Source organism: Mastigoproctus giganteus, chromosome 2, assembly GCF_048544385.1.
Source record: "Mastigoproctus giganteus isolate SK-2022 chromosome 2, ASM4854438v1, whole genome shotgun sequence".
NCBI classification, from domain to species: domain Eukaryota; kingdom Metazoa; phylum Arthropoda; class Arachnida; order Uropygi; family Thelyphonidae; genus Mastigoproctus; species Mastigoproctus giganteus.
The window spans coordinates 236,583,583-236,610,399 of NC_143576.1; the positions used below are offsets into that span (position 1 = coordinate 236,583,583).

A 26,817-nucleotide genomic window follows, 5' to 3' on the forward strand; every position below is an offset into this window, starting at 1 on the left:
CTTGCCTTCTTCAGCTTTATTTATATCTTCCTGCTACTGCACTTCTTCTTTACAATATTGGTATAAAATGGGATTATTCTGCAGGTATGCTTTAGTATACCAGGTTGTTGTTGTAGTTGGGTTTTTAGCAGAAAGCGTTTCGTCGGTTGACGGCGTGGCAGATCCCCCTGAACGGAGCTGTTACACAGAGTGGGTGCAAGGCCCATAACTGATGCCGTGTCTTTCGCTTGCGATCCCCTTGGAGTCCGGATGCTTGGGAGTGCAGTCCTAAGTGATTGTATACTCCACCTAAGGCTAAATACTACCGATAGCAAACAAGTACCGTGAGGGAAAGTTGCAACGAACTATGAAGAGAGAATTCCAAAGTACATAAGTACTAAGGCCATGTTGCTCTGTATGTGTTGTCTGCAAACTATGTGTGTTCTGTGGTCAGTTTTCTTTTTTTGAACGAAAAACCGAGTTTCCGGGAGAAAACCTCATGCGACAATCACTTGACACCGACTAACTCAGCCACGTTGTGAAAACTGCTCATAAAAATTCCTCATGTGATCGACGGGACACAAACTCAGCTCTTTTCCACCCGGTGTGGAGAGCTAGCAATTCTACCAACTGCGTTACCCACTAGGATGCACTGCGTGCCCTTACTTTTTTGTACCTAAAAAACTTAAAACGGTGAAGTGTTGGTGATCCCGCACAGTAGCACATGAATTTAAAATTTAGTTTCAGATCGAAATCTCTTCCATCGGGGGAAAGTATTCATGGGCTGGACATAGGTGAGATAGGAACATATGTAATGTATATCTAATTCCTATATTATTCCTATCTAATCTCTTGGGACACTGAACCAAGCAAGTAATTTTTTGTATAAATGTCTTCATGCAATTAAGAAAATTAAGTAAATATATATTAAAAAGAATAAATGAATGAAAAGTTAATATTGAATTAAATGATAGAGTTTATTATTATTTTGGGATATTTACTGGTTTCTAATCGCATGGCAACGTGGGGTTCCTGCATAATGACACGTACGTTTTTTTCACCTCGTCACATGTTGTATTGCTTCCTTAGATTTATAGTCGTCCAGTTGCGTATCTTTTTATAATTAATAGAAGCCTCTTACGGTATTTGCCTTTCTCGTGACAAAATTACAATACGTTTGGATTATGGAATTAAAATAAGTAATTGAATTGTAATGGCCAGAAGAATTTTATTTTCTGATGAAGCGATTGTTCCGCAACGTGTTTCTGTTTAGGTCTCTCAATTTCATTCATGAATAACAACTTTTTGACTTTGGGTGTGATAAACGCTCGTAATTACGTGTAACTGTATTAATATTCTGCAAATAAAAGTAAGTAAATGTTATGATATTATTTCTGTATTTTTAATTTTTAATTTAGTTGACTGATGATTACTGAACAGAGAAAAGGCATATGAACAGTGTCGGATCCAGTAAGAGCGATTCTCCATCCCCTGAGTTAGCATTAGCAGAGGCATATGATGCAAGAAACAAGCTTATGCAGCATCAGCCAAAAAAAAAAAAAAAAAAAACCACTTCCACTTCACCCCTCCGTTCGTTCGAAATACATGTCCAGCTGAGCCTTAAATTTATTTAGGCTATCAACTTCCACGACAAGGAATGGAAGTCTGTTCCACCAACCAACTACCCGCTGCCAAAAGGCAAATTTCTGCACGTCTATCCTACATCTGTCTTTCCTCATTTTGAATTTATTCCCTCTCAGGTGATTATTCTGAGCAAGAGGCAGAATCCCTTCAGCATTGAGCATGCTCAAACCATTCAAGACTTTATATACCTCTATCAGATCACCTCGCTGGTGAATAGTCTCCAGACACTCTAATTTGCAAAACATAAGCCTTTCTATGTAAGAATACCCCATTGTTCCATTCACTAATCTTGTTGCCCTTCTCTGTACTCGTTCCAGCAGCTCTACATCCTTCTTGAAATGAGGCCTCCAGACCTGTATACAGTACTCAAGGTGTGGCCTAACCATTGCCTTATACAAGGGAATAATCACCTCCTTATCCCTGCTAGAAAAATTCCTGTATATCATTGACAAGACCCATGAGCTACTCTTGCAGCCCATCTGCACTGCTCAGAGAACTTCATATCTGCTTGCACAATTACCCCCAGGTCCTATTCACTCTCTACCACTGTCAATATAGTACTACCACACAGTTGATACGTTGCTCTGGGGTTGCTGTTTCCCATATGTAGTACTTTACATTTGTCAATGTTAAACTTCATTTGCCACCTCTCAGCCCATCTGCTCAACCTTTCCAGATCCTGTTGCAGCAGCATAGTGTCAGTAGTGTCCTTGACAACCCTGCCAACCTTCGTATCGTCTGCAAACTTGGACATTAAGCTTGATATACCATCATCAATATCATTTATAAATACAGAAAACAATAAAGGACCCAATACTGAACCCTGAGGGACTCCACTAATAACATTAGTCCACGATGAGCAGTGTCCATTGATTACCACTCTGTCTTCTCCCCCTCAACCACCCCCTTATCCATAGCAGCAATTTGCCTCCAGTGCCACACTGCTCCAATTTGTTCAGCAGTCTTCCATGTGCAACAGTATCAAAAGCCTTTCTAAGATCCAAGTATATAATATCAAAGTTATTCCCTGCATCCAGTTCTTTTGTGACTGCATCATAGTATCCAATCAAATTGGTCAGGCAAGACTTCCCCTTAACAAAACCATGCTGTGTCTGAGCTATAACTGAAGTCTTGTCTAGATGATCCTGCAGTGCTTCTTTAACCAGTGCCCCTCCTTTAATTTTCCTGGAACAGAAGTTAAACTCACAGGTCTATAATTATTTGTGTTGGCCTTTGATCCTCTTTTGTGAATTGGGGTCACATTTGCACATCTGCAGTCTGTGGGTACCTCCCCTGAGTCCAAGGAAGCTCTTATAATTATGGCTAAGGGTTTGCTTACTTCCTTTGCTGCCTCCTTTAATATAACTGGATAGATCCCATTCACCCCAGGTGCCTTTCTTGTGTTTATCTTCAACAATTTCTCCTCCTCCACTTTACTCTCAGTTATTACAAGGTCCTCTAGCTTACTGCCAGAGTTGAATACACCTCTGGCATTCCCCTCGCTGAATAACTCCTCATGTGTGAATGTCGATGCAAAATATTCATTTAGTTTGTTAGCTACCTGAGCAGGATCATCAACAGTTGACCTATCGATATCCAAGTGGACCAATCTGATTCATCCCCTTTCTTCTGGAGTTTACATAACTAAAGAACTCTGCTGTTTTTCTTTGCATCCCTTGCCAAAGATTTCTCGTAATCTGGCTTTGCCTGCCTAACCTCCTTTGTAACTTGGTTACGGATCAACTTGTATCCATCAGGTGCCTCCGTAGCCAGGTGGGAAGGAGCAGCACTGCATGGCACACGCTTCTTGATTAGACCAGGGTTCGAGCCCGTCACCACCAAATACGGAGGATGCGGAAAGATCAAGGGAATGACCACCGCATATTCCCAGAGCAATATGGTCTTAGTTGCTAATGCTCCTAAAAACCAAATAACAATCAAACAAACAACTTGTATCTATCATAGGCTTCTGTGTCACGTGTTAATTTATATGTATCCCATGCATTTTTCTTCTCTGTCATATGTCTCATAAGTTCATCTGACATCCATTTAGGCCTAAACCTTGAACAATATTTGTTAGTTGGTATGTAAAGCCTAGTAGCTTCCAAGATAAGTTCTTTGAATACTTCCCATTTTGAATTTGCTGTTGGTAACATCTTCAGTTGGACCCACTGTTTAGAATTTAAATGCTGTCTCGGACCATCGTAGTCGCCTTTATGAAAGCAATAACCCTTCCCTTTACCTCTGATGGTAGTTACCTCTTTGAGTAAATCCCACTTCAGAACACTGTGATCACTGCCAAGCAGTTCCGTTATCTGCAGATTCTTAATGCATAAAGAATCACTACTGATAATCAAATCAAGAGTATTACTCCCTCTATTTGCCTCCCGAACATGCTGATGTAGAAGCCAATTATCCAATAAATCCACAAAAGCCTTGCTGGTGTGTGAGTGACCAACCCACAAATTCCAGTCAATATCTGGGAAATTAAAATCCCCCATTATAAGACATCTCTGATGTACTGCCCACTCTATTTCCCTGTAAAGTTTCTTATACTCATCAGAGTCATTAGGCCTATAGCACACTCCTATTCTCAATTTTGATCTCCCAATGCTTATGTCACACCAAACTGACTCGACACTGCACTGTCCAGCGATGTCGAATGGTTTCACTTCCTTGGATTTTATGTGTTTCTTAACTAATAGCATAACCCCTCTTCCCTTCCTATCCTGTCTATCCTTTCTGTAGACGTTGTACTCCCCAAATTTCAGTTCTGCATTCATTATATCTGTGTGACACCACGTCTCTGATATCCCAACAATATCTGCCTTTGATGCTTTGAGCAATACCTCAAATTCATCAAATTTATTTACCAAACTCCTAGCATTGGTGTACACGCAAGTATACATTCACCTGTTTCTATTCTTAGCTACCCTAACACAACCCATGTGTTTATTTGTACCGCAATGACTCCCAGCAGTCTGAAATATCCTGCATCTTGTTTTTCAGGCTTCTGCTCATTCCAATAGAAGCAGTGCAAGAATAACTTTCACCTCTGCCAGTGGCTACTGTTAATCGATTAGTCTTTGTATCCCCCAAGCTAGCAGTTTTCCGACCCACCTAACACTGCCTCGATAGCATCAGCAAATATTCTTGCACCCTTTCTATTTAAGTGTATCCCATCCCTATAGAAGCAGTCTCTCCTTTTAACAAGTACAGCCCAGGCTGAAAAAAATTCTACCCCTTGAGCCTTGCACAATCTTTCCAGGGCCGAATTGATCGACAAGGCTCTCATAATGTGCTCCCTCCTATCGTGTCTGGGCAGAATTGCAGACACTTTCAAATTCAACCCTAATTCACGGCTTGTTTTCAACAGTGACCTGTACTTGTTAAGTAATTCTGCCTGTCTCCTACTCTTGATATGATTAGTGCCAACGTGTACAACTATATCACCTGTTGTGCCCTTAAAAGATGATATCCGCTCTACAACGTCATCAACCTTTGCCCCTGGCAGACATACCCTGGTCCTGTTCCACCTATCCTTTTTACAAAGCACGTTCTCCATTTCCCTGACAATAATCGCCAACAACTACTAGTTCCTGTGGGACCAGCGCATTCTGCCTTGGGGTTGCCGCTGTGTTGCGTGATGAACAAGTGCCAGCTCTGGCATTGATGTGGGCCCCTCAATTTAGTTCCTTCGAGGGTACCACCCTGCCCTTCAAGCTCTCATACAGGCCTACAACAACGCTGAGTTGTTTCCTGATTTCGTTACACTTCTTGCATCGCGTGCACACACAAAGTCATCCCCCATGGCAATATCATGTCCTGTACCTGATCGCTCCACAAACATCATGCAAGCAGTGCATTTTAAAACCCTGTGATTCAGAGGGCAACTGCCCCCCTCAGTTCTCCTCTGAGCCACAGCACTCCCATTAGCTTGAGCCTTTTGCTTTGCTGCTCTGGTTAATTCCAACAAGTACAGTATCGTGCATTTTATTATCGTATGGTAACTGTTCGAGTTGCATGTATATTATATAAAGGCTGGTAAATTCAAATTTTATAATATATATAAAATTCGAATTTAATTTTCAATTGTGTCAGACACATTGTTGTAGCCTCTACCCCACCTCCCAGAAAAACTCTATGGGACCAACTCTCGGTACAAATAATATTGGATATAAGGGACTCATCAGAGCCTCAATGAGGAAGTTTGCTTTTTGCCACCGGCTTTGAAAGTGCCGGTGGCAGTAAGTTTCGAATAGCGAAAAATTTCTATGCGAGGAACTCTAGAAGCAAACTCTTGAAGTTCACCTGTGGGCAGCGGGTTGATGAACACTGCAAAAAGTTGCCTCCCAAATGACAGAGGCAATGAGTCTGGTGAATTCCAAAGTGGAATTAGATTATTATTTTGTAGGCATGGGAAAAGTATAAATGTTTTGTTTTATTTTATTATTATTATTACTTTAATTAATTTTTTTTTTTTTTTTTTTGACTGATGAACAAAAAAGTCAGCTTCTTTGCATGAATTGCCTTGGTACATTTCCAGACAGTTTAATATCTGATTTCAAGTTATTCAGGTAGATATCTGCTGCCATATTCTCATTAAGCCAATTAGATTTTGGATAGTTTTAAAGACAATTAGTTGTGTGATGAGCAGTTGAATGTTGTTAGGAAACTTGTTAATTATATACAGGCAATGCCCATATAACACGGTACTTCTACAACATGGTTTCGCTCTAACACGATTGATAAATTGTGGCAATCCTAGCACAACATGGTACTTATATAATACGGTTTCGCTCTAACACGGTTAGAGAATTTCAGTAAACCTCACACAACAAGGTATTTTTGAGCTTTTATGCGGAGGGAAACCCTGCTATTATTATGTTGGTTGCAATTTTTCAACATTTCCTCGCTGTTGACTCGCTAGTCAAAAAAAATTACCGAGAAATCCGTGAACTTTTGGAAAATTCTAGATTTCAAAGTTTTATTACTATTGAATGACACAACAGGCTATCCAAAAGATTTAAGTCATCCACGCATTGAAGTTATGTACTAGGTTAATACAACCAGTTGTACTAGGTAAATACAACTTCTTTCATTCAGCCATTAGATCAAGGCATTATATCCACCTTTAAAACTCATTACATCAGAAAATCGTTACAATGGATTTTGGTAAAAATTGATTCCGAATCTATTGAAGTAATGGAGGCATGGACACATCTCTCAATTGTGGACTGTATCAGAATCAAAGCTTTATTGCTGAAAGAAGTAAAACTGTCAACAGGTGCGTGTCGGAAAAATGTATGGCCAGAGTTAGTTCATTCAGGAAATATGGTCGAACTGGCAGAAAACGGAATTGGTGTGATAGTAGAACTTGCTCTGTTGATAGGATGGGAGCCCACTGGGCTAGCCAGGTGGGTAAAGTGCTTGCCTGGCAACCCATAGGTCACGGGTTCGAATCCCGCGTCTGGCTTGGAGCAGAGTAAAACTTTGGGAGGTGCATTATGGCCACAGAAGCTGATGTGCCAACAACTAACAAAAAAATAAATAAAAAAAAAAAAGATAGGAGGGGGAAGGTTTTGATGATATGACTACTGAGGTCCTTGTGGGTAGCACAGTTGATAGAATCACCCTCCTCCCCACACCGGCTGGAAAAGACCTGAATTTGAATTCTGTCAATGAGAGGAGGAATTTTTATGGGTCTTTGTCACAACATGGCTGAGTCAGTCAGCTCAGGCAGCATGGTTTTTTCTCTTGGAAACTTGGGTTTTTCGTCCAGTAAAACAGAAAATCGATCTCAGGACACGCAATTTGTAAACAATATACACAGAGTAACAGGGCCTTAGTCGCTGATGCTCCTAAAAAAATGAAATGGTTACTGATAGAAAAAGAGGCTGGCGAAGCGGATTTGGTGGAAGTGGCATCAGAGGTAAAGCCAAATCAATTCAGAAGATTGATAGCGCAGATGAAAATTCTAAACTCCCAAATTTTACGCTAAAAATCATATGGGAAGGCATAAAGTTAGCCGAGCAATTAGAATCTTATTTTTTGAATGCAGATTCTTGAATGAAAGGAGCCCAAAGTTCAAAAGGGAGCTTCCAAAATGCTTAGTTCCATGCGATGAAATTCACAAAGATTTATCAAGCAAGAGCAAACAAACTCAGATTACTGATTTTTTAAAGAGAGCAGAATATACATGAAATCTAGAATGGTGTATTTTTGTTAGTTTTGTTAACATTTTGTTAAAGAAATAGTGTATTTTAGTTTTGTTAACATTTTGTTAAAGAAATAGTGTATTTTAGTTTTGTTAAAATTTTGTTAAAGAAATAGTGTATATTTTTGTTAGCTTTTGGAACGTAACTCCCCCCTTTTTGTACTTTTTCTTAGTCCCGTATAACACGGTTTCGCACAACACGACATTTTATAGGAACCTAACTACTGTGTTGTACGAGGGTTACCTGTAATGAGTTTAGTGCCAAATCACATAAAGCTGAAATAAGTTGTGGGATAACAATTGGATTCACTATCAATAATAGAACTATCTCTCTATCTAACTAAAATATAGAACTGCTATCAAACATTTTGTAATTTGTAAAATTCAGTCTTTCCAATAGTCTTGTATTGAAGTAATTTTAATGGAATGCTTTCAGAGGCAAAAATCTATAAATTCTGGACCCCCCCCCCCCACCAGTAGCTGAATGGTGCCCATGTAATCTTTAATAATTTTACTAAACTTGCTGTCAGGCCCTCCTTATGGTGGTCAACATGGCAGTATGGTAGTTTTGCCACTGAATGTTGTTAATATTTACATGTTCTATCTGATACGAACAGATCTTTATTGAATTTATGGCTTAGATTATTGAACATCTTAACATGAGATTTAACACTATAATCTCTGGTGACTTTAGACTTCTGCTGCCTTTCTCAATAGGAATCATTGTCCCAGTCGTGATATTACTTAAAATTTTTGATTATCATGTCAGATCTTAAAGGACACATCTCCTTTTGATTATTCCTTTCACAAATGAAAGCAATAATCAAAAGGAGATACTTTTACTTTTTGTTGTGAACATTCAGCGATTCTGTTAACAAATTAAAGCAGACCATCAGTCTATTTGGTAAGATAAATTCCTTTTCTATAAAATTTCTGAACATTCCTGACATGCTTGAAGAGCTTAGTATTTTTCTATAGCAGATGGTCTCATTATCTTCTTGACCTGATCATCACTTATAATCAAAACAGCTACACTATCTGCTGCTTTTAAAGTTATGTAACATTTTGTCAGTTTCCTAATGTTGATGTGGTGATTAGCACTGGCATTAACATTAGTTGTGGCATACAATGCAAGAAAGCAAGTTTATACAGCATCAGTCAAAAAAAAAAAAAAAAACTTAATTTCACTTATCCATTATAATAAGGAACTTTATAATAAGGAATTATAATAAGGAACTGTACAGGGAAATAGAATGGGCCAGTAAATCAGAGTGTCTTATAATGGGAGATTTTAATTTCCCAGATATTGACTGGAATTTGGGGGCTGGATACTCACACACTAGCAGGGCTTTTGTGGATTTATTGGATGATTGTTTTCTACATCAGCATGTTCGGGAGGCAACTAGAGGGAGCAATACTCTTGATTTGATTATCAGCAGTGATTCTTCATGCATTAAGAATCTGCAGATAAATGAACCACTAGGTGGCAGTGATCACAGTGTGCTGAAGTGGGATTTACTCAAAGAGGTAACTACCATTAGGGGTAAAGGGAAGGGTTATTGCTTCCGTAAAGGCGACTACGATGGACTGAGACAGTATTTAAATTCTATACAGTGGGACCAACTGATGATGTTACCAACAGCAAATTCAAAATGGGAAGCATTCAAAGAACTTATCTTGGAAGCTACTAGGCTTTACATACCAACTAAGAAATATTGTTCAAGGTTTAGGCCAAAATGGATGTCAGATGAACTAATGAGGCATATGGCAGAGAAGAAAAATGCATGGGATACTTACAAATTAACACATGACACAGAAGCCTATGATAGATACAAGTTGATATGCAACCAAGTTACAAAGGAGGTTAGGCAGGCGAAGGCAGATTACGAGAAATCCTTGGCAAGGGATGCAAAGAAAAACAGCAAAGAGTTCTTTACTTATGTAAACTCTAGAAGGAGAGGGATGAATCAGATTGGTCCTCTTGATATTGATGGGTCAAGTGTTGATGATCCTGCTCAGGTAGCTAACAAACTAAATGAATATTTTGCATCGACATTCACACATGAGGAGTTATTCAGCGAGGGGAATGCCAGAGGTGTATTCAACTCTAGCAGTAAGTTACAGAATCTTGAAATAACTGGGAGTAAAGTGGAGGAGAAACTGTTGAAGATAAACACAAGAAAGGCACCCGGGGTGGATGGGATCTATCCAGTTATATTAAAGGAGGCAGCAAAGGAAGTAAGCAAACCCTTAGCCATAATTATGAGAGCTTCCTTGGACTCAGGGGGGAGGTACCCATAGACTGGAAATGTGCAAATGTGACCCCAATTCACAAAGGAGGATCAAAGGCTGACACAAGTAATTATAGACCTGTGAGCTTAACTTCTGTTCCAGGAAAATTAATGGAGGCACTGGTTAAAGAAGCACTGCAGGATCATTTAGACAAGACTTCAGTTATAGCTCAGACACAGCATGGTTTTGTTAAGGGGAAGTCTTGCCTGACCAACTTGATTGGATACTATGATGCAGTCACAAAAGAACTGGATGCAGGGAATAACTTTGATATTATATACTTGGATCTTAGAAAGGCTTTTGATACTGTTGCACATGGAAGACTGCTACACAAATTGGAGCAGTGTGACATTGGAGGCAAATTACTGCTATGGATAAAGGGGTGGTTGAGGGGGAGAAGACAGAGTGGTAATCAATGGACACTGCTCATCGTGGACTGATGTTATTAGTGGAGTTCCTCAGGGCTCAGTGTTGGGTCCATTATTGTTTTCTGTATTTATAAATGATATTGATGATGGTATATCGGGATTAATGTCCAAGTTTGCAGACGATACAAAGGTTGGCAGGGTTGTCAAGGACACTACTGACACTATGCTGCTGCAACAGGATCTGGAAAGGTTGAGCAGATGGGCTGAGAGGTGGCAAATGAAGTTTAACATTGACAAATGTAAAGTACTACACATGGGAAACAGCAACCCCAGAGCAACGTATCAACTCTGTGGTACAACACTGACAGTGGTAGAGAATGAAAGGGACTTGGGGGTGGTTGTGCAGGCAGATATGAAGTTCTCTGAGCAGTGCAGACGGGCTGCAAGAGTAGCTCATGGAGTATTGTCAATGATATACAGGAATTTTTCCAGCAGGGATAATCAGGTGATTATTCCATTGTATAAGGCGATGGTCAGGCCACACCTAGAGTACTGTATACAGGTCTGGAGGCCTCATTTCAAGAAGGATGTAGAGCTGCTGGAACGAGTACAGAGAAGGGCAACAAGATTAGTGAATGGAACAAAGGGGTGCTCTTACGAAGAAAGGCTTAAGTTTTGCAAATTAGTGTCTGGAGACTAGGCACCAGCGAGGTGATCTGATAGAGGTGTATAAAGCCTTGAATGGTTTAAGCATGCTCAATGCTGATGGGATTCTTCCTCTAGCTCAGAATAATCACCTGAGAGGGCATAAATTCAAATTGAGGAAAGACAGATGTAGGATAGACGTGCGGAAATTTGCCTTTAGCCAGCGGGTGGTTGGTTGGTGGAACAGACTTCCATCCCTTGTGGTGGAGGTTGATAGCCTAAATAAGTTTAAGGCTCGGCTGGACAGGTATTTTGAACGAACGGAGGGGTGAAGTGGAAGTGGTTTTTTTTTTTTTTTTTTTTTTTTGGCTGTTGCTGCATAAGCTTGCTTTCTTGCATCAAATGCCTCTACTAATGCTAATTACCTCCAAAAGTTTTAGTTTTTCCTTGAAATCATTTAAGCTCTCAACTTCAATGACAGTTAGAAGTTTGTTTCAGCAATCAACATCCTTGCCGGCTAAGGGGAAATTTCTGCACATCTGTTCTACAAATTTGAGCAAGAGGAAGAATCCCATCAGCATTGGGCTTGCTCAAAGCCTTAAATACCTCAATCAGATAAGCTCACAGGTGCTTAGTCTCCAGATGCTGCAGTTTCCAGAAGTCAAGTCTTTCTTCGTAAGTGCACAACTTTGTTCCCCCTCGCCAGTCTTGTTGCTTTTCTCTGTACTCGTTCCAGCAGCTCTACATCCTTCCTAAAATGAGTCCTCTGTACCTGTATGCAGAACTCAAGGTGTGGCCTAACCACTGCCTTATACAAATAGACAATGACGCTGCCAGCAAAATTCTTGTATATCATTGACAAAACTCCATGAGCTGTCGAGGTTGCCTGTCTGCACTGTTCAGAGAACTTCATGTTAGACCACACAATTACTCCCGGCGCCTCCGTAGCCAGGTGGGAAGGAGCTGCAGTGCGTAGCACACGCTTCTTGATTAGACCGGGGTTCGAGCCCATCACCACCAAATACGGAGGATGCGGAAAGGTCAGGGAATGACCACCGCATATCCCCCGAGCAATATGGCCTTAGTTGCTAATGCTCCTAAAAACCAAATAACAAACAAACAAACACAATTACTCCCATGTCCTTTTCATTTTCCACTGTCCTCAGTGTAGCATCACACAGTTCATACATTACTCTGGGATTACTGCTACCCATATGCGGTCAAATGTTAAACTTTAGTTGCCATTTCTCTGCCATCTGCCTAATATCTGTAGATCTTGCCATTAACCATCCTACCAATCTTTTTATCATCTCTAAACTTAGACATTAAGCCCGATATACTCTCATCAGTAGTACTAATAAATACAGAAAACAACAATGGGCCCAGCACCAAACCGTGTGGGACTCCACCTATAATATTAGTCCATGAAGAGCAGCGTCCGTTGATTACCACTCTGTCATCTCACCCTCAACCACCCTTTTATCCATTGTAGCAACTTGCCCTTAATACCATACTGCTCCAATTTGTACAGTAGTCTTCCATGTGCAACAGTATCAAAAGCCTTTCTGAAATCCAAGTATATGATATCAAAATTATTTTTTGCATCTGGTTCTTTGTGACTTGTAGTATCCAGTCAAATTTGTCAGACAAGGTTTACCCTTAACAATTCCATGCTCTGTCTGAACTATAACTGCAGTCTTGTCTAGATGATCCTGCATTATTTCTTTAACTAGTGACTCCATTATTTTCCCTCTAACAGAAGTTAAACTAACAGGTCTGTAATTACTCATGTCACCTTCGCCTGAATTCAAGGATGCTCTCATAGTTATAGCTAAGGGTTTTTTTACTTCTTTTGTTGCCTCACTTTATATAACTGAATGGATACCATCCACCCTAGGTGCCTTTCTTATATTTAACTTCAACAATTTATCTTTCACTTTTCTCTCAGTTATTACAAAATCATATTGCTCTCTGCAAGCATTTGATGAACTTCTGGCCTCCACTTCCCTAGAGAATTCCTCATGTGAGAATGTAGATGTAAAATACTCATTCAGATTGTCAGCTACCTTGAGCTTCTTTCTATACTCAGTCGTGTGTTTTATGAAAACCCCAAACACGAGAAGTATTAGAATCTATACTACTTAGTACCGTGCATGGGTTGAAGGTTGAGAAAATGAAAGAAGATACTTTAGCATTAGCATTAGTAGAGGCATTTGATGCAAGAAAGCAAGCTTATGCAGCATCAGCCAAAAAAAAAAAAAAAAAAAAAAAAAAACCACTTCCACTTCACCCCTCCGTTCGTTCGAAATACCTGTCCAGCCGAGCCTTAAACTTATTTAGGCTATCAACTTCCACGACAAGGGATGGAAGTCTGTTCCACCTACCAACCACCCGCTGGCTAAAGGCAAATTTCCGCACGTCTATCCTACATCTGTCTTTCCTCATTTTGAATTTATTCCCTCTCAGGTGATTATTCTGAGCAAGAGGCAGAATCCCTTCAGCATTGAGCATGCTCAAACCATTCAAGACTATATACCTCTATCAGATCACCTCGCTGGTGCCTAGTCTCCAGACACTGTAATTCGCAAAACTTAAGCCTTTCTTCGTAAGAGCACCCCTTTGTTCCATTCACCAATCTTGTTGCCCTTCTCTGTACTCGTTCCAGCAGCTCTACATCCTTCTTGAAATGAGGTTTCCAGGCTTGTATACAGTACTCTAGGTGTGGCCTGACCATTGCCTTATACAAGGGAATAATCACCTCCTTATCCCTGCTAGAAAAATTCCTATATATCATTGACAATACACCATGAGCTACTCTTGCAGCCCGTCTGCACTGCTCAGAGAACTTCATATCTGCCTGCACAACCACCCCCAGGTCCCTTTCATTCTCTACCACTGTCAGTGTAGTACCACAGAGTTGATACGTTGCTCTGGGGTTGCTGTTTCCCATATGTAGTACTTTACATTTGTCAATGTTAAACTTCATTTGCCACCTCTCAGCCCATCTGCTCAACCTTTCCAGATCCTGTTGCAGCAGCATAGTGTCAGTAGTGTCCTTGACAACCCTGCCAACCTTCGTATCGTCTGCAAACTTGGACATTAAGCTTGATATACCCATTAGTCCACGATGAGCAGTGTCCATTCACATTAGACGTGAACTTCTGTAGATTTTAATTGTCAGCAAAATACATATGAAGGAAAGTTGTTCTAGAAAACAGAAATTGAATGAATAAATGAGAAAGAAGAAAAGTTGGTTCTGTGAGTTTGATGTTGGACAGTAAAAGGATGTTGACTGGTTGTGGAATGTATTTGGACTTATTTAGAAGAGATAGGGGAAATTATAGAAGCCAATTCAGAACAGTGCCCATGGAAGTATCTATAGAAAAGACATGGAGCAGAAACAGAATGTCTGAGACAGAGTGGAGATGCTCTATTATAGATGGATTATTAATTAACATCCATCATTGATATGGAATCTAGAAGACTCAGAGGTTTTGGGTGCACCGCCCCAGATGTGGGAACAATATTGTATGGTAGGGCAAATTTGCGATTTCTACAGAGTGAACAGATGTTTGGAAGAAAAGTAATGCCAAGAGCAAAAGAAAAACTCCAATTTTTTAGATACAGAGAAAGCAATATTTGTAATATGCTTATGGTAAGATAGATTAGAAGTCAGGGTAATTCACAATGCAGATATTTGATCTTGCCTAGAAATCAGTGTGTCATCGAAGATAAGCATAGTAGCAGAATTCTTTTTATGAGACATAAGACAGGACTTAGTTTTAGAAGGATTGAAATCTATTAAGTTATCTTTGCCCCACTGAGAATTACCTGGAGAAGAACATTCATTCAAAAGTTGAAGCTGTTTGTGTATGGCAAGGTTTTGCAAACTGGAAGGTAGAATGCAATGTGCTATCATCAGTAAAACTTAAGGATAGGATTTCTGGTTAATGCCGTCATTAATATACAAGAGGAAAAGAGTGGAGAAATAGCTCAATCGTGCAGAATACGAGAATTATTGAAGAAGTCAGAGGACTGAGAGCCATCTACCCTCACCCGCAGTGAGCAGTCAGAGAGAAAACTGGATACCCAGTTACAGTTGAAAAACCATAAGATGGAAGCTTATTTAGAAGACCTTTATGCCAAACATGATCAAAAGCCTTTGAGATGTCAAGAGCAACTACTTGAGTTTCACCAAACTTTTCTATTGACTTTTGGCCATAGATGGGTAACATAGCCAGAATATTACCAATGGATTGACGTCAACAGAATCCATACTGTAAAACGTTGATAAGATGGAAGGTTTCTAGATAGTTTAAGAGTTGGTAGTTAATTGATTTCTCCATTACTTTAGAAAGAGTAAGTGCAATGGGATGATAATTGGATAGAAGGGATTTGTCAACCTTTTTTAAGAACTGGCTGGATATAAGCAAATTTCCAAGCAGAAGGAAAAACACCTTTGGAATAAAGAAAGTGAAAAAAGGTGGCAAAGAACATGGGTAAGTTCAGGAGCACAGGTTTTGAGAACAAGTGGAGAAATACCATCAGGCCCTGAAGCTTTCTTAGCGTCAAGATTGTTCAAAAACCTTCTGACATCCTTTAGACAGAAGACCACAGGAGGCATTGAATGAGCATATTGGGAATGGTGGGAGGTGGTTTACCAGGATCATTAATACATTAGTTGGAAGAAAAATGGATGCTAGCAGGTCAGCTTTATCCTTGGCTGAAGTGACAATAGAACCATCTGGTTTTGACAGAGATGGGAGCAGAGATGGGCAAAAGTTGTGGCCAATAGCTTTGGCAAGAGACAAGAATGCTTGGCTACCTTTAAGGCAAGAAGCAAGTTTTCTACTCTTAGTCTGTTCAAAATCTAGTTTGGACTGATTAATAACTGCTTTACAACTGTTGCGAGCTTTGGTGTAGGCAGAAAATGAACCAAGCTAATTATGCAGTATGCTTCTCTTGAACAGCCTTAGCACATTTATTGGAAAACCAATAACAGATGAGAGTTTAAGGTGGAGTGTGGATTAAAGGATTTCATCCCTACAAGAATAATTTCACTGACACGATCTGAGAAACATTGACATCTGAAGATTTGAAACAGTAATCTGACAAAGAAAAGAAATCTTGCAGGTCATCCCATTTTGCGTTCTTGTAATGCTAAACAACATGAGGTTGAGAATGGCCATGAGAAAAAGGCTCCAATGGAGAAGGGACCATCACCAAGTTGTGATCTGAGGTGTCTAGAGGACCACTCAACTCGACCGTGTACTTAGAAGGATTGTTTGTGAGAAATCAAGAATTGGCTGCTTGTTTTGGATTGTCTGGAATTGTGGTAGGTAAATGAATAATCTGTGCAAGGTCATTAGTAATTGCAAAAGCCTCAACATCTAGACCAGCTGGATCCATGTGACTAGAAAATGGAAGCCAACTGGAGTTGTGAACATTAAAATCAGCAAGGAAAATTACCTCACTGTTGAACAGGAGAAAGTCAAATTTAAAAGAGAGGAAGTGAAAAAGTTCCAAGTAATTAGTGGAGTTTGGAGAATGATAGATACAACAGATGAATTTGACAGTGTGTGGTTGAGAGATTTTACATCAGAGAAGATTCCAAATTGCTAAGTCTCTGAGGGAATATCAGAAAGGACATATGCATGAGTACCGCCTTTGAAGAAAAAGGAATCATACAGCCAGCCATTTGAACAACTGAAATGAGCAGTGGTTGAATGAACCGATAACTGGGATTCTGTCAGAAAACGTACATGGTGTTTGGCATACTGCAATTGGAAATGGACATCATTGAGATTAGAACTGAGACCACATATTTGTGGAATGAATAAGGAAGTGTTTGGGAGGTTTAGATCTTTTAGCTGATAAGTTTTTTCCATTATTTTGACAATTTGTGTATTCAGAAGTAAGAAAGAGTGGCGAGGACATGCTGTATTAAGTCATTCGGGTAAGTTGCTACAATGGATAAAGGGATGGTTGAGTGCGAGACGACAGAGAGTGGTAATCAATGGACACTGCTCTTTGTGGACAAATGTTATTAGCGGAGTTCCCCAAGGTTCGGTATTGGGCCCATTGTTGTTTTGTATATTTATCAGTGATATTGATGAGGGTATATCAGGTTTAATGTCTAAGTTTGCAGATGATACAAAGGTTGGCAGGGTTGTTAATGACAGTAAAGGCAGTATGCTACTTCAACTGGATCTAGTTAAGTTGGGCAAATGGGCTGAGAAGTGGCAACTGAAGTTTAACATTGACAAATGCAAAGTATTGCATATGGGTAGCAATAACAGAAGAGAAACATACCAACTAGGTTGTTCCACACTCAGGGAAGTGAAAAGTGAAAAAGACCTGGTGGTAATTGTGCAGTCAAATATGAAGTTCGCTGAGCAGGGCAGGTCATGGGGTCTTGTCGATGATATATAGGAATTTTGCTAGCAGGGATTGGGAGGTGATTATCCCGTTAAAAAAGGCAATGGCCAGGCTACACCTAGAGTACTGTGTACAGATCTGGGGGCCTCATTTTAGGAAGGATGTAGAGTTGCTAGAACAAGTACAAAGAAGGGCAACAAGATTGGTGAGGGGAACAAAGGGGTGCTCTTACCAAGAAAGGCTTAAGTTCTACAAATTGCTGCACCTGGAGAGTAGGCACCTGCAAGGTGATCTGATTGAGGTGTATAAGGCCTTGAATGGGTTGAGCAAGTGAATGCTGATGGGATTCTTCCTCTTGCTCAGATTAAGAATTTGAGGGGCCACAGATTCAAATTGAGGAAAGACAGTTGTAGAATAGATGTGTGGAAATTTGCCTTTAGCCAGTGAGTAGTTGATTGGTGGAACAGACTTCCATCTTTTGTTGTGGAAGTTGATAGTCTAAATAAATTTAAGGCTGAGCTGGACAGGCATTTGGAACGAATGGAAGGGTGAAATGGGAGGTTTTTTTTTTTTTTTTTGGCTGATGTTGCATAAGCTTGCTTTCTTACATTGTATGCCTCTACTAATGCTAATGCTAATGAAATTGTATAAAGTTACTCCCTTTGTTAACCTGGGAAGAAAATAATAAATAACATTTCAGAATTTTGTTGTTTTGAGACATTCATTCTGTGAAAAGACTTCATTCTTAATTTTCTGCTCCATTCTTGATATTTTTGTCCCATTTGACCATTTTATTAAGATTTGAAGCTCTCATTGAATCTGCATTCCCAATAGAATCCTCCTTTCTTCAAATTTTTTTTTTTGTGGTAGTCCTGTCTAGATAATTTTTTTTTTATACTTAAGCGAAAAAATTAATAATTCTCTCTCTGTTGTTTGACGGTATTCTCAGTTCTGTAGTTTAGCCTATTAGCATCTATATTTTAGTATTAGTATCAGCAACATGATGCAATAAAACAAAGCTTATATTCTACAAACAAAAACAAAAAACCTCTTCATTTTCCCATGATTTCCAGTAATTTGCCTAAACCTTCTTTAAATTTATTTAAACTATTCACTTTCAATACTACATAAAGTTTATTCAACAGTCAATTACTCTCTGAGTGATTGCAAATTTCCACACAGTTGTTCTACAACCACTGTTCTTTTCTTTTTTAAATTTATGACTCCTTGTGTTCATTATTTGAGAATGTTGTTTAGGCACTTAGACCATATTGTGGCAAATTGTGTAATGTCAGTACAGTTGTGTATTCATTAGCTGATTTGCATGTTGTGCAAGTTGAAAAACCTTGAGTAACTTGAGGAGGGGGCCCCTAGTGCATCTAAGATTGGATAACTACAGCTCTGATTGAAGAAACATATAGAAATTCTCCTAGTTTATGATGTGAATCAAAACCACACCTCTCCAAACAAGTGACAAGACCACTATACTGTTACAGAGGACAACTGCAAAAGAGTAAAGATGTTATCAGCATTTAATTTTCTTAATCCTTTTAAAGCCTTAAACAATCCTTCAATCAGGTTTCCTCACAGATTCCTAGTTTCCAGACACTGCAGTTTACAGATAGCTGCATCTTTCATGATAAGAAAATTCTTTTGTAACCCCTAAAAAATTTGTTACTCTTCTCTTGTACCCTTTCCAACAGATCTATGTCCTTCCTAAAATGATGTTTCCAAATCTGTATGCAGTATTCCAGATATGGCCTAACCATGCCTTGCACAATGGGATAATTACATCTTTGTTTTGGTTGGCAGAGTTCCTGAATATTAGTGACAGAGCCCTATGAGCTGTTCTAGTAGCCTGTTTGCACTCTCAGAGAGCTTCATATCAGACTGTACTGTTAACCCAAAGTTTTATCAATTACCCAAGTTTTGTGCTGCCCAGATGATATATTATTTCAGGATAACTTTTATACAAAAGTGCATCATACATTTATCTGTGTTAAACCTCACTTGCTATTTTTCACCCATATGCCTAGTTTATTTAAATTATCTTGTAGCATACCCTGATTTACTGTATTAACCACTATACCCACATTTGTAGACAAAAACTTCAGTATTTCAGTTCAGTTCTTTCAGACAATTCTTTGTCTGAGAGAATTCTCTCACCTTGGTTTTAAATACTTTTTTTTTCTCCATTCTCAAAATATTGAACCCCATGAATAGCCATTTTCTCCTCTTTGCATTCTAAGGATTTCTTTTTCCTCCTTTGATATTACACATTTGATCTTAATTTCACTATGATCAAAAGGGTGTCCCCACTGCAACTAATCTTCTTGAAATCACTATTTGTAGTACTGTTGCCGTTAATCATGAAAGTTTTCGCTTGACCTGGTGTAATACCTCTTCTCTGCATCTATGGTGTTTGACACTCCAAATTACCCGATCTTCTTGAAAATTTTTGTGATGAAAGGTGATCTTTTCCATTACATTCAGGAATTTATTCAGAACCATACTCCTAGTATGGTCATTAATGGGTATAGTTAAGTAGATAACATAGGCTTTGATATTAAATACAAATGAAGACACTTCTCTCTATGCATTCATGAAAAGTAATTTAATGATATTTAACTGGTATAAAATTAAATTAAAAAAATTATCACAATCTTAGAATTTTCCAGTGAATTATAAAATTGAACACAAATTATGTGATATATTTACTTTTACATTTTTTTTTAATTTATATAATAACAAGGGATATTAATAGGATAATAGCAAGAATGCCTTCTGTTATTCTTTTAATTTTTAAAGTGGCTTTTTTGCCAGATATTGCAGTGTTTCCATTTTGTTCTTTTTAAACCAAGTGTTCACAATCCTTGCTTTGTGGTATAGAATGTTATTGTGTGTTTGTGGGTGTAACAACCACTTCCATAAAATTGCCATAATACACAGAATTTTCCTGAAAATTATTCATAAGAAATGCATGTATTTGCCAAAATTACTAGAACATTTTGAGAAACTGTAGCACTATGAAATTAAAAAAAAAATAAAGCATTAAAAAACAAAACACAAAATGAGTTAGGTATAGTACTTCAACCACACAAGTTATGTCAATAGTCATAAAGGAGAAAAATGCTTCAGACAGTATTTTGGTTTTTATAACTGATAAGTGTATTGATAAATGACAATAGAGCCAGCATTTCCATTTGCTGTGAGTTAAATTTGTGTTATTGTTAAGTAAAACTGAAAGCTTTTTTAATTTAACTGAAAGATGGTAATTTAATGATGGCAAATACCACCAGGTGAACCAGTTGTGTGGGATCTTGTATGCACAGAAATCATGGTTTAGTAGATACTGTTTGCTTTTTCCAAAAGTCTATTAAATCAGTTATTTGTTGCCATGGTTTCCCAAACTTACTTGAGTTACACTTTAGGTGTGCCACGAATACTGAGTGAACTCAGTATTCGTGGCACACCTAATGAGTACTTGCCATTGGTTTCAATATAGGTTTACCAAATCTTGTGGCACACCAAAGTGCTGGGGCATACGGTTTAGCAGCACTGGTTTATTACTTGATTTACAATTATCATGTACTTTAACTTTTTTTGTCCTAGTTCCACAAAATTATGGAACATAGTTTTGTGTAACTTAATTAATTTTATTTGTAATATTAATAAGTGCTGAGGTTTTCATATTTTATATCTTTCTAGAAAAGTAAGATGACAAAGCTCTTTCAGTGGCTATTTGGACTTTGTACATTTGTGGGACTTTGGTCATCTATGTTATCAGGACAGATACCATTGAGGATTCCTGCTTCATGTGTTTTTCATGTTTGGATGGTAAGCATGACTTAATGCATGAGAAACTGGGTATTCCAGATTGTCATTTTAAAATGATTTTTATTGTGACTATATTTTAAATATCACTTTATTAACGTATGAATATCTTTTTAATTACAGTAATTATGATTAACTACATTGCCTATACAATAATATTATATTGCACTTACATTGAATATGTTACCATGAACAGTTTTCATGGACATTCTATGTTAAACTATATTTAAATTTTTAAATTTTCATTTAATTTTTAATCTGTGCTAAGTTGTGAGATGGAATACCAGCACAGTCTTTCATTTTATTTGTTGCAGTCAGTAATAGGTTATTTATTTATTTTTTCTTTTATCTTCTGAATATTTCCAAATATTTGTTTGTTTCTGTTTTTGTATAGGGTAAGAAAATGTGCCAAATTTAACCACAATTTATCTGTTCACTGGTCTCTGACCTGTCAGTTGCTTTCATTCACTGAATTTATAATTTCTTGGCACAAGTTTGTCCATCTCTCTCCCACATATGTACACATTACTGTACATATGTGGGAGAGAGAGAGAGATAAATGTTAATGTTTTTTTAATGGTCATTAATTTTGAAGATTTGAACTTTAGGAAGACCACATTTCTCGTGTATATATAAGGTTTAATCAAAAAGCTTAGCGAAATGATTCTGTAATTCTTGACTGCATAGCAATAGTTAAAAGATTGAGAACCAGGCTTACAACAATATCCTTGAGCATGCACCTAGTATGTAATGAGCATAGTATGTGCATGCTCAAGGATACTGTTGTAAGCAGAAATCTGCTTTGAGTGAATATTTGCTTGTCCTATTTTTCATTGGTACAGAAAATTACAAAGTTTGAATGTGTAAACATTAAATTTTGTTGTAAACTTGGAAAATCAGCTACAAAAACATGTAAAATGCTCATTTCAGTTTATGGAGATAATACTGTGGAAGAAAAAAAAAAAAACAGTTTGGTGAAAAATTTTTTTTTTCACTTGAAAATGATAAAACAAGTGGTCATGGTAAATTTCCCAAAATGATCAAAATATCAGTGGTTCACACCATTATTTGATCAGATTGACGACTAACCATTTGAGAAATTGCTAAGGAGACATCCTTTCACTTGGTTTGGTTATGGCCATTTTGACTGAAGATTTTGGCATGAGGCAAGTGAGTGCCAAGTTTGTTCCATGCATTCTTACTTGGGTCCTTGTTTCTTGTAGGTTGTTTGAGCAAGCTGTGTTGGATCCTGCATTTTTACCAAAAATTTATAACCGGTAATGACTTGGTTATATGGATATGACCAAGAGATAAAGTTTCAGGCTCCCAGTGGAAATCATCAACCTCACCAAGGCCAAAAAGAAAGGTGCAACACTCAAAATCATGTGTAGGTCATGCTGATTGCATTTTTTGACAGTGAGAAGGAGGTGGTGTTATGAAATTTGTTCTGAGTGGTATTACTATTAATGGAGCTTTTTTTTGGATTGGCCACTTTGAAAAGAACTTTTGGAGTGTGGCTTACATAAAAAGAATTTCCCAAGAGTATGAGAAATTTGAGTAGACTATTACGAGGACAGGTGCAGGTGAAATTGTTTAATGTAGCAATATAAGATAAAGTAAATCTGGAGAACAGTTAAAATGTTTTGAAGAGTGAAGTGTGTTTATGTCAACAGTAAAGCAAGTATTGCAAGAAGGTAATGAGTCATTTGTGGTCTGAAGTAATTGTGGTCAGCTATTGTTTCCCAGTGTCAAAAGGTGAGCAAAGAGGAAGGAAAAAAAATAGTGCTAGATCATTTAAGTATTAGTAGTGGCAAATGATGCAAGAAAGTATGCTTATAAAGCATCACTGCAAAAAAAAAAAAAAAAACCTTCCCACATCACTCATCCATCCTCTCCAATAATTTGTCTAGTTCTTCCTTGAATTTATTTAAACTACCCACTTCCACAACAATAGGTGTCAGTTTGTTCCAACAATCCACCACCACCCACTGTTTGAAGGCAAACTTCTGCACATCTACCTTGCAGTGATCCTTCCTCAATTTGAATCTGTCCCCTCATGTGCAGTCTGAACAAAAGCCAGAATGCCATCAGCATTGAGCTTGCTCAATCCATTCAAAGCATTAAACATCTCAATCAGATCACCCCATAGGTACCTAGTCTTCAGATGTTGCACTTTGCAGAAATGAAGCCTTTCTTGGTAACGTTTCAGACATTTTGACAGATGTCCTATTCATAGAAAGATTCGCAAGTTTTATGTTTTGAAGAAAACAAGCCCAATTATCAGGTAACTTCTCCATATTTTAAAACAAGACATAAACTTGGATTTTGTATGTTTTCAGTATCTTCAACAGTTTGTCAAACAAATGGGATTTTCATGGGATAAAGTGTCAGTCTGATCACCATACAATTTTGATTGAAAGGAAGGAAATGGCAAGTTGGAGAACTACATATCCTTGAAGGATTAAGAAATATAGAACAGAGGGTTTCCTTTTGTGTACCTTGACAGATCTTATGTTCATTCATCACATGTTAAAAACTTATGCTGACATATGTCTGATAAGCATAGAATTGAAATGTCTAATGGAAAAGGCTCTGTAACAGTACATGCTGGTTAGAAGTGATGCTTTATCAATAATGTGCTTTTAATATTCTCTGCACCTGTTCCATATCATAACTATATATGGAACAGGTGCAGAGAAGAGCAATGAGATTAGTCAGGAGCACAAAATTGTTCTCTTACTAAGAAAGACTTCTGCTCTAAAGATTGTCTGGAAACTTGCCACGAGACATGATTGAAGCTCTTTAAATAGATTGAGTAAACTAAATTCTGATAGCATCTTTACATTCTCAGATGATTCATGCAATGGAATATAAATTTAAAATGAAAAAGGATGGTTGTGGGATAGATTTGCAGAAATTTGTTTTCAAGCAGAGAGTAATTGATTGTGGGAACAAAACTTCCATCTTGTTCTGTGGAAGTGGGTAGTTTGAATAAATTTAAAGAAGAGTTAGACAAATTATTTGAGGGGATGTGTGATAATGTGAGTAGTTTTTTTTGGCTGGTTCTGTATTAGCTTGTTTTCTTCATTTATTACTAATACTAACTAACTTGAAAAATTTCAGATGGGTAGAACAACAACTTTTACAGAATTTAGCATTAGTAGAAGCATATGATGCAAGAAAGCAAGCTTATATAGCATCAGCCAAAAAAAAAACCCTTCCCATTTCACCTATTCATTCACTCCAAATGTTTGTCCAGTTCTGCCATGAACTTAAAGTTGTCGACCTCCACTACAACAAATGGAAGTTTGTTCCAGCACTCAATCACCTGCTGGCTAAAGGCAAATTTCTGCACATCTATTTTACAACTGTCTTTCCTCAATTTGAATTTATGTCCCCTCAAGTCAGTCTGATTAAGAGAAAGATCCCATCAGCATTGAGCTTACTCAAATCATTCAAGGCCTAATTTATTTGTCACCTTTATTTATAAGTGCATATCTGAAAAAAGCTGTCATAGTAGAATTCTTATCAAAGAATATAATGTTACATGAAACTAGAGATTTTGGATATTTATTTATTATTAATATAAAATATACACAACAGGCATGTGCCCAGTTAAAGTGTATAACAGGGCAGAAAATACACAGGAGGATACAATGGTTGTTCATTAGCAAAAGAAATAAATAGAAGAATAACACACTAAGTACAATGATAGTTCATTTCAAACGGAATAAGTCGAACTCAAGGAAATAAAAATATGGTATTCATGACATCCTTAGTTCAGTATCTTGAAGAGAATCGCGGAGATCAGGCAACAGCAGGAGACATCATCACACGCACACACAAGAATTGTTCAGGATGTATTTCATCTTGAGCTCCTCTGTCAGCCAACCAACCTACACCAGGTTCTGTGAAACTCTTTCCTGTCCACAGCCATATCCAGATTATACTTGTTCATGAGTGCCATAGTTCTCTTAAAGAAAGAGTTCTTGGATGTCTCTAACCTAAGGGGTGCTTAGTGTAGGTAAGATGTTTATGCCCCCATCCTGCTGTTCTAAAATCAGAAAACAAGTTCTGATTTTAAAACCGCAGCAAGTGGGAGGATAAATACCCTAGGCATGTCAACCTCGGAGGACAGGGGTTTGGGGGAAAACAGTGAGTGGCACCTGCCATTCACTCCCTTCTTCCTGACTTTTAGTTGAAGTGTGGAGTGGTACCCAAGATCTGAATTTTTACCTATATTGCAATAAAATAAAACAAAATAAGAACTTTTAATGAGTAAGAAGTTAAATTAGAAAACATTTAAATTTAAACATTTAGATTTAAACATTTTTCATTATTATTTTTTTACATTGAATTGTAATAAAAATTTTTTTTTTTAAAATTTAGTGTGTTTATGTATGTGTTCGAATTTTCATTTTTCAGTTAAAAAATATAATACTAGCCAATATTAAATTTTTTCAATGTTTGTTGCACAAATTATCATTTAATCAATATAATGTTAAATTATGCAATTGATTTTTGCTCTGGATCACTTAAGTCACATTTATAAATAACAGAAAATGTTATAATATTGCAAAGTATTACGCTTTCCCACCCGGCTACTTCATAATGCCACCCGGCTGGAAAAATTTCTGGGGAGAACACTTATGACATTTTATGGATTATGCCATATTGTGTCAGCTTAAGTCCTATTGTATTAAAGAACTATTATATTAAAGGACAGGTAGCTTAAAATAATGCTAGTAGTCTTCTCAATGAAGTGAAAATTGCAGTTGCCAGAATATACTCTGGTGCAATGGAAAAAATGATGCTGCAATCATATGATGAAAATTGAGGGCACATTACTGAAACAGTTTTCTTGATGAAGCTGTTGATAATATTACTGACCTAAATCGTGATTCAACTGACTCCAGTACCAATATCAAACAGGAAAAATCAAAATAAAAAGTACAAGGACTGGTACGAAAGTAATGCCTTCTAATTTTTTGCTTTCAAATGTGGTGTCATAGATCATTTCGCATGTCACTGAGTGTTCACTAGAGGTCTCTAGTTTCATCATACTGAGTGGTGCTGTGATCAATCTCATGAGTGCAGCACACAGTTCAAAATGGTGGATGTTACAGATATATGTATTAAGCAAAGAGTGGTGATTGAATTTCTTACCAAGGAAGAAGTGACACCTATTGAAATCCATATGCGTCTCAAAAATGTTTATGGTGACAATACTGTAGATGTGAGTGCAGTTAGACTTTGGTAAGACACTTTAAGAGTGGGGAAAGTGACGTTGTCCACAAGCCATGAAGCGGTTGGCCAGTAATGTCGGTGACAATAGATAACAAAAGCCAGATCGACGTGCTGATTGAAGAGGACTGCTGCATCACAACACACGAATTGTGCAATGCAGGAGATATGGGGGAACCTGCTGTGATAATCATCGTAAAGGAACTGAGCTATAAC

The 26,817-nt window shown here is 37.9% G+C and overlaps 1 protein-coding gene across 2 annotated transcripts in view; it reads left to right on the forward strand.

The window, feature by feature from the left end:
• Nucleotides 1-672: 672 nt before the first annotated feature.
• The window catches only part of Dpm3 (Dolichyl-phosphate mannosyltransferase subunit 3), a 36,355-nt gene continuing 10,210 nt past the window's right edge, over nt 673-26,817 (forward strand). The window contains exons 1-2 of one of the 2 annotated variants that reach the window (XM_090369049.1): nt 673-773; nt 21,232-21,360. In XM_090369049.1, coding sequence (XP_090225175.1) covers nt 21,241-21,360 — 120 coding nt within the window. In that variant the 5' untranslated portion in view covers nt 673-773; nt 21,232-21,240. Of the gene's footprint in view, nt 774-1,070; nt 1,349-21,231; nt 21,361-26,817 lie in introns of those variants that run through there. The other variant, XM_090369048.1, reaches the window with a different exon arrangement.